The sequence below is a fragment of the Zootermopsis nevadensis genome, unplaced genomic scaffold, assembly GCF_977971745.1.
Source record: "Zootermopsis nevadensis isolate Lab colony 2312 unplaced genomic scaffold, Znev_1.0 Znev_ptg000002l, whole genome shotgun sequence".
Taxonomy (NCBI): Eukaryota; Metazoa; Arthropoda; class Insecta; order Blattodea; family Termopsidae; genus Zootermopsis; species Zootermopsis nevadensis.
In genome coordinates, this window is record NW_028259134.1 from 17,114,350 (window position 1) to 17,132,889 (window position 18,540).

Sequence of the window (18,540 nt, forward strand, 5' to 3'; positions counted from 1 at the left end):
CAGGGCTGAGTAAAACTAAACAAATAAGAATAGCTTATTTTAGAGCCGAGACTCGAATTTAGTATGACTCAGTGCATTACTGATAACCTAACCTCTGTTATTTCTTCTATTTTAAATAGACTGGCATGCTTAATCTATTCAATTATCGTGTGAAAATTTTAATATTGATAAGTAATAAATATCTCTTTACAGGATTTGTATAAAATATTGCTTTGCAAATCAGTTTTCTAAACTTCTAAATGTTTTGACTCAGCCTACTACCTATATCTGTCAACCATGAAGTGAATATAATTTGATATTAAGTGATATTTTGAACAAATAAATATCGCTGACTTGTATAATTATAATATTTGATAGAATTTTTATATAAATATAAAATCATCTGATTTAAATTTAGGTGCTATAAATGTTTCGTATATATGTAATAGTTTTTTATTAAGTCAGGTTGTGAGTCTGTTTCATAATATTCGGATGTTTAGTGAGATAAAACTAAAAGTTGAATTAGAATTATAAGAGCACGTAACTTCATTCGAAAACAAACGTGGGTTCCCATAATGTTATCAAACAGTTGTGTCCTTGTGATGTATCAATAACTTACGTTCTCAAAACGACACAGTACACATGTCTGAATGACATTAAATTAGAGCACACGAAAATATTGCGTGCTAATCAGAACAATATTGCTACTATAGTGGCTTGTTTGCTGAACTGCTGGAAGGTCGGGTTTTATCTGTTTAACACAGAGAATAACAAGGAAACTTGTTCGTCAAACACGGGATTGGCTTGCAATAATTTTTATTTTTACATTTACACATCATAATTTGTCTGGGTTTATATCATCACATAGGTTAATAAAAATGTTACTACGTATTTATCGTTGAGAATACTTAGATGACGTAAAAATATTTGTTGTAAAAATTAGGAGGTGTTTATTGAACTCGAATTCTGGATTTTAACAATTTATTTCATTAATTTATTTCATAATCTGTGACTTTTTATTTTATATATTTCTTTCTTTTTATTCATGTGAATTTCGTGGGTAAACGGGGTGGCAGACAAATTAAGATCTGCTTCAGAAACGTAGCGAACACTGAAAATTAATTGTTTTCTAAATTGCTTATTAATATGGGGGCAAATTGGATGTTTTTTTTCTCGATTTGACGAATTATGAAACACAGTTCTTGTGTTTGCACAGTTGGTCTGTTTGTACGTCACACCGCGTATGTTAATGATTAGATGTACATATATAACTCAGCGAACAGAAGCAAAAGTTTTATTGCATTTTCTCTCTGAATTTGAAGAAGACGGACGCTAGCATGAAGACAAAAGCTGTGTTGGCACTTGTGATATTCTGCTTTGTGCAGGTGAGTCCTGTTTTTTTCCGAATCATAAGTCTTGACACGAAACTCAGCTACATTACATTGTAGTCTAGACAGGGTTATCACTTAGGTATGAAGTTTGTTTAAGAAATCATATAGCCTCGTCTGTATTTGTTCTTTTTATATCTGCCTATCCAAGTGCTTATATCCGAGACCATTAACAGAAATTAGATAAAATCTACACAAAATGGCGCTGTTTAAGTCTGTTTTTGTTTTGAACGAGTCTAATGTAAACCATAAAATCAAATCAAACTTTATAAATGTTATTTTAGAAAAGGTTTTATCTTATAAAACGATACAAGATATAGTTCTCATTAAAATTACTTTTGTTTTTAATACTTTGGATGTAATATAGAAATATTTAACGAAACATAAAACATTCGTGTATTCGTACAAACTGCAATAAATTAGAATCAAAGCTAATTCTGCCATTCCTGCACCGGTATTATTAGTTTCTGTTCGAATAATGAAGTTGATAATTACATTACGCTTCTTCTCAAGTTATGTAATGATTGAGTTTCAAGAAATTTAGTACCAACGTTTTGCCAGTCTCGTATTTATTATAATCAGTAACAACAACATGACGGACGAGCGAACGTGTGTAGTAGAAATGAGATTAACGCCACTGAATACGGAATACAGAAATTACGCTTCATATTTTGGAAAAATATGTAACTTTTAAGAAATGTACAAAATGCAAAACTAAAAAAAATTCGCATTTCTCCGTAGTTAACACTCAGCTCTTGATTATAATTTAATTAGTCACTAAACCACTGAAATGACATTGATGGCCATAGATAATGGAGAAATATATTGCAGTCTGTTACTCAGAAGATGGTAAACAAAATATAAATGCTAAATAACCATGCATATCCAGGACAATTCTGGAAACATACTGCTCGGCTTTCATGATTTTTATAAGGTGTTAGCTTTGCATATAAAAATAAAATTTACGGTAGCACTGCAGATGATAATCCAAAATAACCCATCGGCCTTTCAGGTTTAAATAAACTGCTGTTACTTGTTACTTGTAATACATGCATTGGTGATTTCAGGGATTAAATGCGGACACACTACTCAAGCGAAGTTCTTTGCCCGAAGAGGGAAATTATAACATTCTTGGCAAGTTGCAGGATGATAAACAGGAATTCAAAGATAAAGTAAAGGAACTTGTTGTTAACTTGACAAAACTGCAAGAGCAAAGTTCAGAATTTCTTAACAAGTTACAGGACGATAAACAGAAATTCGATGATCAGATAAAAGACATTGTCACTCAGCAAGATTATCGAGAAACACTCATATTTGGAGTACCACAAGAAGAATATTCTGAATTACTAGAAAAGATAAGAGACGATAAACAAAAATTTGATGAACTCAAAACTGAAGTCCAACAAAAACTCCAGGAAATCAAAGATAGTCTTCAAATCCACCCACAAAACAGAACCACAAAACGTGATTTATCTCTCTCCGTAAGTGAAGACGGCATTATCAGCATTCTTCTGGGTGGACCGGCAGCATTAGTCACCGCGTTTAAACAGAAAGTCAGCGAATTTGAAGACGATGCCAAAGAACTGCTCGATACATTTATCAGTTCCTTTGATGGCATATCCGACATTTCGGGAAAATTAAAGAGCATTGTGAATGACTTTGTCCAAGCGAATCTTACCGACTCTGAAATTGCATCTGCAGCCTCCAGTTGCTTCGAAGCTCAAGAAGACGCTATAAGTAACCTCGTCAAACTAACAGGCGAGTAATTGCACACTGAATCATTTTATTGTTATTCTGATCTCTGGGGATTAAGCTCAAGCCTTTTATAACGTCACAGCTATATTTCAAATTTCGTTCCTGTATCTCATTTATTAGCTGCGACCTCACGGCCTAAAACTTTTTTTGAGAAAATTCAGTTTTTATACGACACATTTCATATCTGACAAGTCAGAATAGGGTCCTTTGAGTGGTCTCTTTCCTTCAGACTTTCGAACCAAAATTATCATAAATTTCTCGTCTACTCACGCGTTCAACATGCCCCGCCCACCTCATTCTCCGTGATATGAACATTCTAATATAATTCTTCAGCAAAGATTACATACAAATTTTGGAGCTCTTAATTATGAAAATTTTTCTACTCACCAGCCAATCTCTCTCATATTCAAATATTATTCTCAGCACCTTCTTCTCAGACACTCTCAATTTAACTTCTTTCATGACGCAACATATCCATACAAAACAACAAATAAGATTAAACTTTTGTATTTTAATTTAATATTTGTGGTTTTAGGCAACAAACAAGAAAACAAAAATTTCTAAACTGTAAGGTAGAAAGCATACGGAGGAATGTTAGAAAAGATTTTTGTATGTAGTTGATAACAGTGAAAATCCACAATAAGAAACAGACATTTTAACCGTCCTTCGTTTAAATATGTACAATAAAATTTCCTCCCACTACTTTTGAAATTCTTCCTTAATAAAATACAAGTATGTTTATCATAAATTACTTTATTCCCTTATTTTTTAAACACTGACCACATTGAAAAATACTGTAAATAACGAGGTATGTACCTCAACGAGTTTTACAATCCACATCTAGTATCAATAGTTTGCAATGAGTCATTTTGAAGTTCAGCTTGAGTTTCACACAAAATGCTGGTTCTATGAAACACACTTTAATTTATTTTAACATCTTCGTGAATAAACTGACATATGTAATAACTACAACAGACAAACATAAAACCAGAAAGAATTCCATTACTTGAATAAATTCTTGATGTTACTAAATTGGTTGAGTAACCTCGAGTCTGGGACACAAAGTCTAACCAACAGTTCTCTAAGTTACGCCTTTGTTTTGTGAATTAATTGAAATAGCTCACAACAAATCCCTAATTTAGAAATAAATTGCGCACTATCCTTGACAATTGCACCCAAAACTTAAATACGTTTTTTTGTTTGCAGTGAGTCAGATCCAAACCAAAGTAGGAGACGAGTATCAGAATCTTGTGTCTGCATACGACTACATTAAAGATATCGGTAAGAAGATAGAGGATCTCTTGAAACAGACGACTCAGAACACCTCTTCATGCGTTTTGTCATTTAAATGCATCGCAAACCTGAGTGACTCTATAGTTTCACAAATACTCGACTTCAGTAACGGAGTACTCGATAAAACTCCAATTCTGCAGTCTTTCAAGGACGATGTGTTGCCCGATCTGGCCAGCTTTATCGCGTCTCTTGAGCAGTCCGCCCAGTCCCAAGGATCGGACATAGCACAACAGACCATCGAGTGTATCAACGGAAAGACGTCTGGGGTCGACTCAACTCCAACAACACAATGATTTCCTTACCTCTAGTTTCTCGTATATATGAATTTAATGAAAGTATGATTTGTCTTCACTTTATCTTATATTCTCAAAACCTCTTGAGGCACAGTCTGTTTTAATAATACTAACCCATTTATTGCCAATATCAAGTACACTAGTTCCCCAGGTGTTGTGTTTTCTCTCCTTTTCAGTCCAAATTACGTTCATTTGCACAGTATCAAATGAGCTCATTAGCACATATGCGATGTGAAGACTGAATTTTAGTGCCATATTTTTCAAAAATGTATTTGAAAAGACAGGATTTAAACTGAGGTCGAGATTCAGCTAGTTCAGGATAGGCTCTGATGTCAGTTCAAGTGAGCACAGCGACGAGTTACTTAAATTTAAGAATATTCTTGAGTGACTGACAACATTTATCCTGCACTGTGATGTCGTTATTTTAAATTACATCAGGCATTTCCCCGACGAAACAGAAACTGCAGAAGCATAGAATAATAATATATCAGTTTAAATCTTACAATGACCAATCAAATAGGTTTTGTTCATAAACATATCGAAATTACCTTGATTAAAAGAATCAGGAGTTTGAATTCGAAAAGGCAAAGTAGGGAAAGTGTCTTTTAATTGACAGTACTAAATATTAAAGTTATTTGGAGTAGAAGTTGGTATTACTGAGCGAGAATTCTCTTTCGTGGTGCAAAAAGCGTTAAACGTTTTGGTCAGGAGTGTCTGAAAATACTGCAATGAAAAGGTTATGCTGACATTAAAGTGTGGTCTGAAATAAGAATTATGAGTTTTATTTCGTAGAAAGCATATTATGGACTAAACGACACTTCAGTCACATAAACAGGTTTGTGTCCATAAATGTCAAGTCTCGTCTCGTCTTCGGGTATTAGCAACTAACTTCCTGTACCAGCCTCAAATTGCTCTTCACATTCGTCTCGGTCTTCCTCTAATTCTTTTTTCCAGTCTGTGATCCCAGGCTATCTTCGTCCACGTGTCTCCATCCATTCTGTCACGTGCATGGCTTTCAAATCTCTTCCTGCACTTAGCAATCTCTTTAGCTGCTATCTACCCTGAGGGTTTCATGTACTTATGCTGTCCATATATTCGGGTTCGCGTGGAGAAGTTTTACAGCTTGAAGTGATTTGTATTCAAAATTAGGAAAGAAAGAAATGTTGAAAGATTAATTAGACTTGACAGAATTTCAGATCTGTAAGTCTTAAGCATGAAGATCATGCAAGTAATATTTAAAATGTTTCTTAGTACCTGCAAGAAAACACAGGGTATCTCCGTTTCATAAATAAATTATGTCTGCTCTTACAACCAAATGTAAAACATACTATGTGGACAAAAAATATCGTGACTGAATGTTGAAGCAGACGTACGCACAAAATCATTAGATTAAGGATACATACTGATGTAGTATTTAATTTTCATGACTAATTAAATTGATTGTGCTGAGAGCAAATTATAAATATATAAGTTATTACTTCTTGTTTCTTATAAGTTTCCATTTTACACTGTCTTCAGATTTGCACATTCCACAAATAAAGTATGCTTCCCCTAAAAGCATAAAAAGATTATATTATTATAATATTCTATTTTCATGTTTAAAAACGAGTATTTATATTTGTACTTATGTGTTTATTTCCTACTTATAATTTATACGATTTTTTTCTTTCTTCTTTACAAGAACGTCGTCCTGAAGCCATTAAAATATTTTGTTTCCCCTGGATAAGCTTCCAGGTTTTCAAATTCAATAGCCTGAATTTTTTTAAGAAACGTTTTATACGGAAATGGAATAAAACGACATGGCGACCACGCAAAATATTTTTATTTGGTCCGTTAGCTGATAAAAATCTGTAACCTAGAATGTTGAATTAAATTCTGTATTAGTCATTTGTTTCCCCACTTAATGGTACCTGCACCTTGTCGTGGTGGTGGGGCTTGAGTACCTCAGTGACCCCAAGAGCTATGCTGGCGGTAGCATTGCTACTGGTAGGGCCTCCCTAGCCAGATTGGTCGAGGGGGAGAGGTCAGACTAAGACGGGTACCCTGGTCCTCCAGGTTGGGGGTTGGTCGCAAGGCTAACAACCTTGCATCGTAAAAAAGAATAAAGTTGAGAATAATTTGATGAATGAAGCCGGACTGTCCTCACGAAGACGAACATTAGCTAGGAACAAGGATAAGAATTTGGTACTACATATTGGAACATGGAATGTGCGCACTCTGCTACAAGTAGGAGCGATGAATGGTATAGCTGATGAAATTATAAAATATAGAATGGAAATTGTCGCTATACAAGAAATTAGATGGAAAAATAAGGGAGTAATAAATAAGGCAAACTTCTCCATATATTATTCTGGGAAAGACGATAGGCAAGGAGAATGTGGAGTAGGATTTATTGTTACCAGGCAAATGCGTAAGGCTGTGCTGGCCTTTACACCAGTAAGTGAAAGAATATGTACACTTAGAGTAAAAGGGAAACTCCATAATATAACACTTGTTAATGTCTATGCACCAACCGAGGGGACAGAAGAGGTGGCAGTAGATGGTTTCTATGATGAATTGCAGTCTGTATGTGATAAAATTTCGAAACATGACATGATAATAGTACTTGGTGATTATAATGCAAAGCTTGGGAAAGAAGAAGTCTATGTCAAACTATTTGGAAGGAATAGTCTACATGAAGAAACTAATAATAATGGCCTAAGGGTAGCACAATTTGCAGCTGCAAATAATTTAAGGGTCATGAGCACATACTTCCCAAGGAAAGATATTCATAAGGGTACTTGGAAAATTCCTGGAACAAATAATTTTAATCAAATAGATCATATATTGGTATCTAGGAGATGGGCGACAGATGTAGAAAATGTGCGCACATTCCGAGGGGCAAATTCTGACTCGGACCATTATTTAGTTGGGTTTAGAATGAAGCAAAAAATATGTATGGTTATGAAAGGGAAAATGGAAAGAATTAAAAGGTGGAATGTAGACAAATTAGAAGATAGGGGTACAGTACAGGAGTATCAATGTAATTTAAACTTAGAATTACAAAATATAGAAAAAGGGCCTGATATTGAAGATGAATGGAACTGCATAAAGAATGCCATTTTAAATACAGCACATGTAACTGTTGGAGAGACAAGAAGATCAAGAAATAAAGATTGGTATGATGATGAATGTAGATCGGTCGTGGAACAGAAGAAGCAAGCTAGAATGAAATGTTTACAGCGAAATACGAGAGCTAATAGAAATCTTTATAATGAAAAACGGATATTGGCCACCAGAATATGTAGAAAGAAGAAAAGAGAAATGTTAGGAAGAAAGATCGACAGTATGATAGAACACCATCGTAGAAATGAAAGTAGAAAATTTCACAAGGAGCTTAAAGAAGTAACACAAGAATACAGACCGAAAGCTGTAGCATGTAAAGATAGTCAAGGAAATCTATTGACAGAGAACCGTGATATTGTTAATAGATGGAAAGAGTATTTTAGTGGTATCCTGAACGGAAATATAATTGAGACAGGGCAGCCAACATATTATACTGTGGATAATTACATTGAAGATCCTACGTTTGAAGAAGTGCAAAAAGTAATCAAATGTCTGAAAAATGGTAAAGCACCTGGAAGTGATGGGATTACTGCTGAACTACTAAAAAAGGGGGGAGTCAAGTTATGGGAGAGAATACATTATCTGATATTGTTGATCTGGAAAGAAGAAAAGATTCCAGAGGAATGGACCCTAGGAGTAATACAACCTATACATAAAAAAGGAGATAAAATGGAGTGTACCAATTATAGAGGAATTACACTTCTGAATGTAATATATAAAATCTTGTCAAGTACTCTATATAATAGATTGGTTGTATATGTAGAAGAGATGTTAGGAGAGTATCAGTGTGGCTTTAGAGCAGATAGATCAACGATAGACCAGATATTTGTATTGAGGCAGATTCAAGAGAAAGCCTATGAATATAACATTGACTTAAATCATTTATATGTGGACTTCAGACAAGCATTTGATAGTCTCAATAGGGACCAAATGTTAAATGATATTCTCCTATTAGGGATACCATCTAAATACATCAGGCTCATCAGAGCGACGTTGAAAGACTCCAAGGCTGTAGTAAGAGTAGATGGTGAGCTAACTAAACCATTTAATGTCAATATGGGAGTTAGACAAGGAGATGCTCTCTCGACAATGCTCTTTAACCTGACGCTGGAAGCATCTATTCGGAAACTTGAGATCTCAGGACATATAGGCATCAAATCAATACACGTGAGTGCATATGCAGATGATCTAGCTATTATTAGCAGGAATAAAGCTGCACTGGAAGAAACAGTATTAAAATTGATAGAAGAAACAGAATTAAGGGGGCTAAAAATAAATGAATCGAAAACAAAATATATGAAAGTTACAAGAGCAGCAAGAAATGTCACAAATAAATTGAGAATAGGGCATTATAATTTTGAACATGTGCAGAATTTTAATTACCTGGGTTCACAGATTAATACTATAAATTCAGTAACTAATGAAATTAAAGCACGTATTGTGAATGGTAATAGATGTTACTATGCCTATCAGAATTTAATGAAGTCTAAAATACTGGGGAGGGGACTTAAACTGAGAATCTATAAAGTTCTGATAAGACCAGTAGTCACATATGGATGTGAAGCCTGGACATTAACTAGCTTTGATGAGCAACAACTTAGAACATTTGAACGCAAAATATTGCGGAAAATCTATGGTCCAATACAGAATAGTGATGGCTCCTGGAGAATTAGGATGAATCATGAACTAGATTGTATCATACAGGGAGCAGATATCGTGAGGCTAATCAAAAGCAAAAGGTTAGCCTGGCTTGGCCATGTTGCAAGAATGGAAGGAAACAGGGTAACTAGAAGAGTGATGGAATGGAGACCGATGGGAAGAAGGATGAGAGGGAGACCACGGAAACGATGGATAGACGACGTGGAGGAGGATGTGAGGACGATGGGAGTAAGGGGATGGAGAAGAATTGTGGATGATAGGACAGAATGGAAAAAATTCATCAAACAAGCTAAGACCCACACAGGGTTATAACGCTATAAGAAGAAGAAGATTAGTCATTTGTTTATTTAACGACGCTAACGGCAGAATCCTAGAATCTCATCGTGCGATTCCTGCAAGCTCTGGGTCAACAGACAAGGCTCGAACGAGACCCTCCTATGATATTAAGACCCCTACAGAAGAAACACATTGGAAATTATCGGCTTACTAACTCCTTGTAGAGGTCTCCTTGGACGTTTACTGTAGCACAGCTGATCAAAAATGTCGGTTTTTCATGAGACTTGATGGTTACTTAATTCTTTCACAAGAGACCGCCGTTGGACGCTATCACGAACCACTTGTATCCAGTCCACATTCAGGCACACTATTATGTAAGATTCAGTTTAATATTATCCTGAAATCCACTCCTAGGTCTTCTACGTGATTTCTTCCTTTGAGGTTTTCCTACTAAGATTTTGTACATTTCCCAACTACCCACACGAGTAATGACCCTAATATTAGCTGCAGAGTACGAATATAAAGCTCCACATTGTAACATTTTTTCCATCTTCTTTTACATCATCTTTCTTACTGCTATGCAGAAAAACATCTGCCTGAACCACAGTATTGAGCAAATTTATACTTTCAGCAGCAGAATCAGCGAACAAACTGCCACCCCGCTGCATTATTTATTGACTCAAGTACCAAGTCCTAAGAATTTCAGCGTACAGTTCAGTAAATCCGCTAAGAGATGGCACAAAATGTGCTCCATTAATATCCCATGGACGAGGCTGATTGGTTTCCAATTGAATAAGAGATATATATATTCAGATCAGATCTACATATGTGATCGGCGGGCTAGACAGAAACCTTACCACCATAAAAGAACAATCACATTTGTGGTATCACAAAAAGAAAAATGAATTTTACAATTTATTTCTTCTGATGTTTCTGAATTCTGTATCAAGAACAGAGCCAGTGAAATAGCGTATATGATCAATAAAATCTTCTCGGACAATCAGCCGCGTTAACTGGTTTCGGGAACCAACTCTGTCCCCATCATCAGGGTTCTGATGTGATTGGATACCTTGGAAGTCGCCTGGCGACTTCCAAGGTATCTAGTATTTAGGAATTTCGGAGATGAAACAACTGAAGGACAGGCATGACCTCCCCATCATCGTTTGATTTATACACTTTGTGTAAAAAAGAGCATAAATACTGAAAAATAAGGTAAGTATTTCAGTTTGCTTTATATCAGCAGTTCGCTCTTCAATCCAAAGATGTCTGCATGTTTAATGACTCACGTCAATCGACCTTACCTCGTACTGTACCTCGTACGTCCACGTGTCTAAACACTCAGCAACAGGCACGTAATACTAGAACGTATCATCAAATATTACATATGTAAACATTAGCCAGACGAAACAATTGATTGTTCAGGTTGTTGTGAGTGTTACACCGCATGAGTAATTTGATGCAAAAATTACATAATACTTTGTGTTTGTACAGTTGATCGTAGGGATGAAAGTTGTTCAAAAGCCAATACAGATGAAAAGATTGCGAAATAGTTAATCAGGAGCACATCCACATCACAACATAATATGATTTCACTTTTGGATCAGCATTGCGGGTTGAGACGTCTGAAGGAATACAACCTTAAAGATGAACATAAAATAAGCAAACAAACTATTAACACTATAAATGACACTAGTGCTACACGCGTTTCGACCTCAAGAGGTCATCATCAGTGGCAAAAGGGGGATTAATTATGTAATCAAAAATGGTTTGGCACTAGTGTCATTTATAGTGTTAATAGTTTGTTTGTTTTATATTATAATATACTACGCGGTATGCAAAGTTTTAAGCTTAAAGATGAAGGCAGTATGATCCTCCGAAACGTGTCTCCATACAAGTCCACATGGTCCATGGTCTAAGAACAATATCGACACTTGTCCTGAGCTTATTATTCCCAATTCACATTCTCATATTCAATTATAGATACATTTTAATATCATCCAAACGTCTCTGCAGAGTATAAAATCCTGTCCGTGGTCAGTCTACAGCTGGTCATTTTGCTTGTCGAAGTAGCATGGCATAGAACAGAAAAGCAAGAGCAAATATGTGAATATGAAGGTTGAATTGCATAATTTCCTCGAATATAATACACTTATGAACATAATCATTTGGAAAAATTAACTTACGCCACGTACCAAAGTCCTTCTTGAGGATTCTATGTCACTTGGCTAGTCAAGAAATGTTCCACTCTTTATGGAAAGCGAATGTTCATTATCTTTTTTTCAAGATCCCGTCGCCACATGACTCAGTATTTCCACAGACAAATTTTAGTTCACATCCTTACATCCTGCTTCTTTCATATGCGTTTTATACTCTTCTGCCATTTAGGCTTTGATCAACTAAGTTATTTCTTCCATTCAGCTTCTCAACTTAAAATTTTGTTTGCATTTTTCATCTTGCCAATGAGTTCCAAACGCCCTGTCTTTATTTTTTCGCCTTTTTCGTCGCAAAATAGTTCGCTTTTTAAATTTCAGGTTTTCACAACAGTGAGTATGAAGGTGGCTTTCTTCTGGGATGTTTCGCCTATAGTCTGGTAAAGATTTATCGACGTTTTAGAGGTACTTACTGGCTCCATCATCAGGACAATGGGTCATTTTAATATTATCCTATATACACATACGTATTTCGAGTCGTCTCTTCCCGTCAGGTTTTCTATCAAAATTTTCTACGCATTTATTATCTCCCTCTTGTGCGCTAAATTCTTTGCTTTATCATCCACCTCCAACATCCTAATAATATTTCGCACCAGTCTCCGACAGCAAGCTTAATCAAAATCGGTTTTCCGCTTATCAAATTGTTTCATGCTCACAGACAGAGAAACTGAATAAGCGATTCTAACAGTCGTTCCACAACGATGCGAAAGCGCCTGATAAGATAGGCAAATTCCGAACATAGTTTGCATTGCAGAAATATCCCCCCTTCCTATTATCTACATGGATAAAAAAATTTAATGTTCGCAACTGGCTCAAAATCCTACCTGCAGATACTTAGATGTCAAATTGTTCTAAACATATAGCATGGTTTCATGCTAACATGGACTACCATCATTCGTAATGTCTTTGAGAGGTAGATACATTCCATGTGTATAGGATCTTTGTCAGTACTTTTTCGCTAATGGTGAAGGAAATTCAAACAAAATATTAAAAAATTAAAGCGTCTCTAAAAATGTAAGTTACGTAATTGATGTACGTAAACATCGGGGAAACACGTAGATTTCTTGAAAACCAATCGAATATTACCTTTTTAGAAAGACTCCTATCAATGAAAATCGTTCATTAAACTAACTTAGAACTTCTTATGTAAAACTTTAGTCCAGGTTCAGAACTGCATTCCTTCCGCTGCTACTGAAATACGGTTTTATTGAAAATAGAAAATAAATTTCTTGAAATAAAATTGTAAATCCAATACTTAAATTACATTTTCGTAACATTTACTTGGCAATTTCTTTTCTCGGTGTGGCAGAATCTTCCTCGGATACGTTTTATTTCCATATAATGAATTATGTAATGTTACAAAAAAAGCATACAGTATGTATCTATCAATAAACTTTACATTGCATTTATACAGGTGGTGGTTTGTGCGTCACCTATGTCTGTTTATTGGGTATAAAAGGGGGCAACTCCTCTTACAGGGCACAGAGTAACTGGCTCAAGAACATCCAACATGAACGCTAAGTTTATCATCGTGGCGCTTTGCGCTGTACAGGTGAGACAGCTTATTGATCTAAGAAACATCTTCCAGAAACGGATATATTGAATTATTTAGACTTTAAGTTTAGAAAACTGTATTTATGGTAATATTTTAAAATACCATGACGAAAGAACACAGATCTAGAGTGTCTAATAAAATTTTGCCGAGTACTTTTAAACAATTGCCTCATAATTAGACAAATATTACTAAACTGATCAAGTCAAGGATGACGAGATGGAAGGGACATACAGAATGCAAGGTGAAGATAAGAAATTTTTAACATTTGGCTGGGAGGCCGGAAGTGAACGGACTACTTAGAAGGCATGAGTTTAGATGAAAGGAAAAAAAATTGTCTTGCAGAATTAGTTTGAAAATATGAACTAGATTTATGTAGCTCTTGATAGAAACCGGTGACAGATTCTTCCAAACATAACAATGAACGTTATGGTTCCATAAAAGGCGGGGGAATTCTTGACGACAATGAGCGAATACCGGCGACGAGGAAAAAATTATGCACTCTCACAAGACAGAAAGTAGTTGAACCACAAGATTATTCTGCATGTGACAGCGAAGAAAATTGCAGTCAGTCTCCGAAGAATAGAACAGAGTCACTAAACTGACTAGGATATAGTGGCTCATACAAATACGAGTATACACGCTTATATATACACATCTACCTTATATGTATATACAATACTCACTCTATGGCGCAGGAAATTATTTGAAAAGTCGACTGCATATTCGGCTTGTCAAAGAATAGCCCATTTTCTTTATGGAACCCGAAGGTTCAATACCGTGTTCACAAAATCCCGGTACCGGACTCTAATCTGAGCTAGCTGATGTATATATACAACTATTATCAAAATTTCTCTAGCTTCTCTGGAACCGGAAGCTTTAGTTCTGTCCATAAAAACAATCATCGTAGCTTGTTCCAACGCACTTCACAATTTCACACCAAAATACTCCATTATGTACTATAACGCTGTCCTTCCATCTCTCAAACCGTTCTATCGCTTCAAATATCCCAATACTACTACTACTTTGCATGCTACACATTCCGAATATTTAATAATTAATTATTTAAACAGTCCAAAACAGAAAAAAAGTGGCCACATGATTAAGTTTGTCAACTTTCTGTCATCGTAGAGTAACATAATATTTCTTAGATAAAATATTTTCCTCAGCAAATCATTCTTGAAACTCTAAGTTATTTCCGCATGAACTTAAGTTCTGTATAAAATATCAAGAAAAATTAAGGTGTTTTTATGCTTTAAGTTTTGAGGTTTTAGACGGAAATGTATGAAACGTAGTACTTCCCGAATTCAATCCACATGAGCAATTTATTTTTGCATAAATTTAAACAAATGTTCCAATAGTAGAAATAAATGTCTTACAGGGGGCAGTTCGAAGGATCCTAGAAATTCAGCAGGTACTTAAACGCTACTGAGAAACGAGCGTGAATGTTAGGTACTTAACTGAGGGAAACGTTTTTCATTCAAATCACTCGACAGTTATCAGCAGTATACGCACCAATATAAAGAAACATTTTTTTAAAATGTGTAGGTGACTAAAATTATAAATTTTACAGTTTTCCGCGGATTACACAATTCCTGAAGAAAAATACATTGATAAGAGGGTTTCTCACTGCTAACTTCGACAGACGATCTTAAATATCTTTGGTTTCAGCTCGCCGCAGGAAGTATCATCAGTGATGCCGTGGACAAAGTGACAGGTCAGGCCACTGCTATTGTTGGCCAGGCCACCCAAGTGGTGTCCTCACTTACACAACAGGCCCAGACCTATGCCCAAGATGTGTTAGCCAATGCCTCATCCCAGTTCCAGCCTGCTCTGAGCAGCTCCCAACAAAATCTTACTGCCCTACTTTCTAGTGCTCAAGAAGCTGAGCCTAAAATTCAGGCTTGCTTGGAAACACAAAGCGAAGAATACGCCTCAATATTTAACAGCACAAGTAAGTAACTGGAAAGTATTAAACAAATGGTAAGTGATTATGCAGTGTCACGAGTCAGGGGCTGCATACGTTTGTAATTGGGCAAGTTTTTGACACGGTATTTTGCTTTTCCCTCCAAATCATTATTTCACCTACGCTTCAAATCATTATCAGCGGACAGTACAACAGATACGTTCCTGGCCCCAGTGATCGTTATCGTTATTAAGGTAACATTTGGAAGTTACAGGTGGTAAAATGTACACTGCTGTAACCGCAACGTTCCATATTTATGTTCAAATCTCGTCTGGTGAAGCAAAATTATGACAAATTTTTAGTGGCTCTTCGTTTCCCCAGCATTGTGACTGATATCCAAAAACAGATCACAAGTTTCGTACCATATCATTATCGACACATAATCGTTTTCGTCCCTTTAATCTGTGCAGTTGAAGCAGCGTCCTTAAAGAACATGATAGGTATCTGGTGATACTCATAAACAAGAATATTCCATAGGTCACCAAACACTCTTAGTTTAATGTCGCTAGACACTTTCGTAGATCTCTCATGCCCGTGTGACCATTCTTGACCTCCCTCTTATTCTGAACAAGTTAGTCAGAATGTGTGTATTAGTCTAAGTTGTCGATAAATAATGAATAAATTACAGTTTGACTTCTGGAAGTTTGTAGGTCGATTTACCATAAGCATTGCAGACAGATATGTGTGATTTCAAAAAGTACTTAACGACAAAAATTTCAATTCTATACTAATCATTCCTTACAGATGAATGTAAAAAATTGCGTCGTGGTAATAGCTCTGTGTATGAGAATATTCGTACTATGCACAGAAATTGAACACCGAATTTTATAATTAGAAATTTGTGGGTATTTGAAGGAAAAATATTAATAACATATACAAGGATGAGCTGTATATGCAGCACGTTCCCACATTCCTTTTTTTTCAGGAACTAGACTAACTTGTCTTCAATTCTTTGTCCACAGAAGACCAGCTTCAAGCAGAAATCCAGAGCCAAACAGCACCAATCAAGTCTGCTATCGATAACATCAGTGGTATTGCTAGTAAGGCATCGGGCTTGGCTTCAAATTTCTCGACATGCGCCGGCTCAGGTATCACTTCTATCATTAAAGTGCCCGGATGTCTTGCTACCTCCTTGACAGACGCCACGAATTTAGCCTCACAACTTTACTCTGCCATCAACACTACACCACAGGTCCCAGACCAGAATAACGCCTCTAACCCAACTGCAGCCACCTTACAATCGGCAGCGGATCAGTACCAGGCCGCTAATACGGAAGCTGAAAACTGCATCCAAGATGCCCTAACTTCCAGCAATACAACAGACGATTCTAGCGATGCAGCTGGAACGGCTTAGTTCCATCTAGCTACAACGAACACTCGAAGTCTTACAACATTCCTACCAACTGTTTCTCCGAGTGTTCACGTCACTGTGTGTGGATACACAGTTAACAAAGTTAATATTATGGTATTACAGAGTACAATCTACAACTTCATTTTCAGTGATGGAAATTTGTTTACAATAAACACTGATACAGCCAATTTTGTAAAAACTCTGTACTGGCTACCATACACTTAGTTTTGATTACTGTGTGAGGAATAAAACTTGAAATCAAAAATTAAGTAGTTTCAATATCCAAAGATATCCTATACACTGCGCGGAAAAATTAAATACCTTTCACCAATGCTGAAGTAGTTGGGGACGTTGATTAAGCACCCACTAATAACAGAATTTGAAAATATTGTACAAGATGGAAGTTCCCGGATCTTAAATATAGTTTAGTCAGAATCCAAATGTATAAAACATTTATAAAACTTATACTAATAAGACAGACAAGGAAGCTGTAACATTTTCATAATTTTGTATTTAGTATGATTTAAAATCAAACGAGTCGTTCGGGTAGAGTTCGTACTGCATCTATTTCCTTTCATACAATTCTTCTGTTGTCAGTGTCTTACTTAAGCGCTAATTTTGTGACAGAACAAAAGATACCATAGATAACGGGCTAAGGTACTGGAATAGCGTGAATTGAGTCAATTCTCTTTATATATTTAATTGCTTAGAAGTTTAAACATATTATAATATATTACTATAATTATTGTTATTGATGGAAAAACTTATTAGTAAAGAACAGTGTGTCCCTGATTACTTAGTCGGATATTGTCAAAAGAATGGAACGTGTCGAGTTACAAATAGCTCTATCGCCATATCAAATTGCATATACCTGCCTCCAATCGTTTATTGGCAATCGTCATAAAAGCAATAGCTAAATGAAGTTTACAACATATTACATTAATAAAAGTTGCATATTCTTTAAAGATCGACTACCAAGCATTATATCTGGATTCTGTCAAAGTCGTGCTTTTACACGAGAACATGACAGTCACTTTCGGGCTGAGCAGGATTAAGGACAAAGCAAATTTTTGTATTAAGGAAACTTGTTCTGGTAACGTCGGCTTGCGCTGTGTAGAACCCGCCCAGAATGCAATCCAGCCGATGGCTACTGAGTGATCCGGTCTTTCGTAGATTTAAATACGCTCATTCGGACGCCGATTCTACAAGGCAATAGATCGTGAATGCTGAGTAGGTGAGAGTGAGAAAATAACGGAAGTACTATTCCGATATTCGCTTTGAGAGACCGAGTAAAACCATAAAACAAACACAAAGAGGTTAATTATGTAAAATTCTTAAAGGACACCTCCAAAACGCAGGTCTAAAGGGTCACAGCTTCACCAGAATGCTTTCTAAATGCTGGTTAATATACTCCATTCTAATTTGAATTTCATTGTGTTTTATTTTAAACTAACAGGAATGTAGTGACTGGAGAAAACTCTATATGCAGCATCATAGTTATGCTCTAAAATAAATATAAATAAAATACTAAAATCAAGGACAATGGCATTGACTTAGAATGTAACACGCATGAAGACACACTCGGAAGAACTGGGCGTAGATGGAAACAAAATATAAACATTGAACTTAGCAGGCTATGGGTTACGCGGTCTCGATTAACCTGGCTCGAAATAGGAACTGAGACAATCTTGTGGACAAGGCACTCGGCTTCCA

At 35.9% G+C, this 18,540-nt stretch overlaps 2 protein-coding genes across 2 annotated transcripts; both read left to right on the top strand.

The window, feature by feature from the left end:
* The first annotated feature begins 1,249 nt into the window (after positions 1 to 1,249).
* Positions 1,250 to 6,279, top strand: LOC110831831 (uncharacterized). Its single transcript, XM_022068255.2, has 3 exons — positions 1,250 to 1,364; positions 2,435 to 3,125; positions 4,329 to 6,279. The coding sequence occupies exons 1-3, from the start codon at positions 1,317 to 1,319 to the stop codon at positions 4,706 to 4,708; spliced, it is 1,119 nt and encodes a 372-aa protein (XP_021923947.2). The 5' UTR covers positions 1,250 to 1,316; the 3' UTR covers positions 4,709 to 6,279.
* Positions 6,280 to 13,388: 7,109 nt separating this feature from the next.
* LOC110831838 (uncharacterized) lies at positions 13,389 to 17,092 on the top strand. The gene is made up of 3 exons (XM_022068263.2): positions 13,389 to 13,510; positions 15,182 to 15,464; positions 16,439 to 17,092. Exons 1-3 carry the CDS (start codon positions 13,469 to 13,471, stop codon positions 16,828 to 16,830), a joined length of 717 nt encoding a protein of 238 aa, XP_021923955.2. The 5' UTR covers positions 13,389 to 13,468; the 3' UTR covers positions 16,831 to 17,092.
* The last annotated feature ends 1,448 nt before the right edge of the window (positions 17,093 to 18,540 follow it).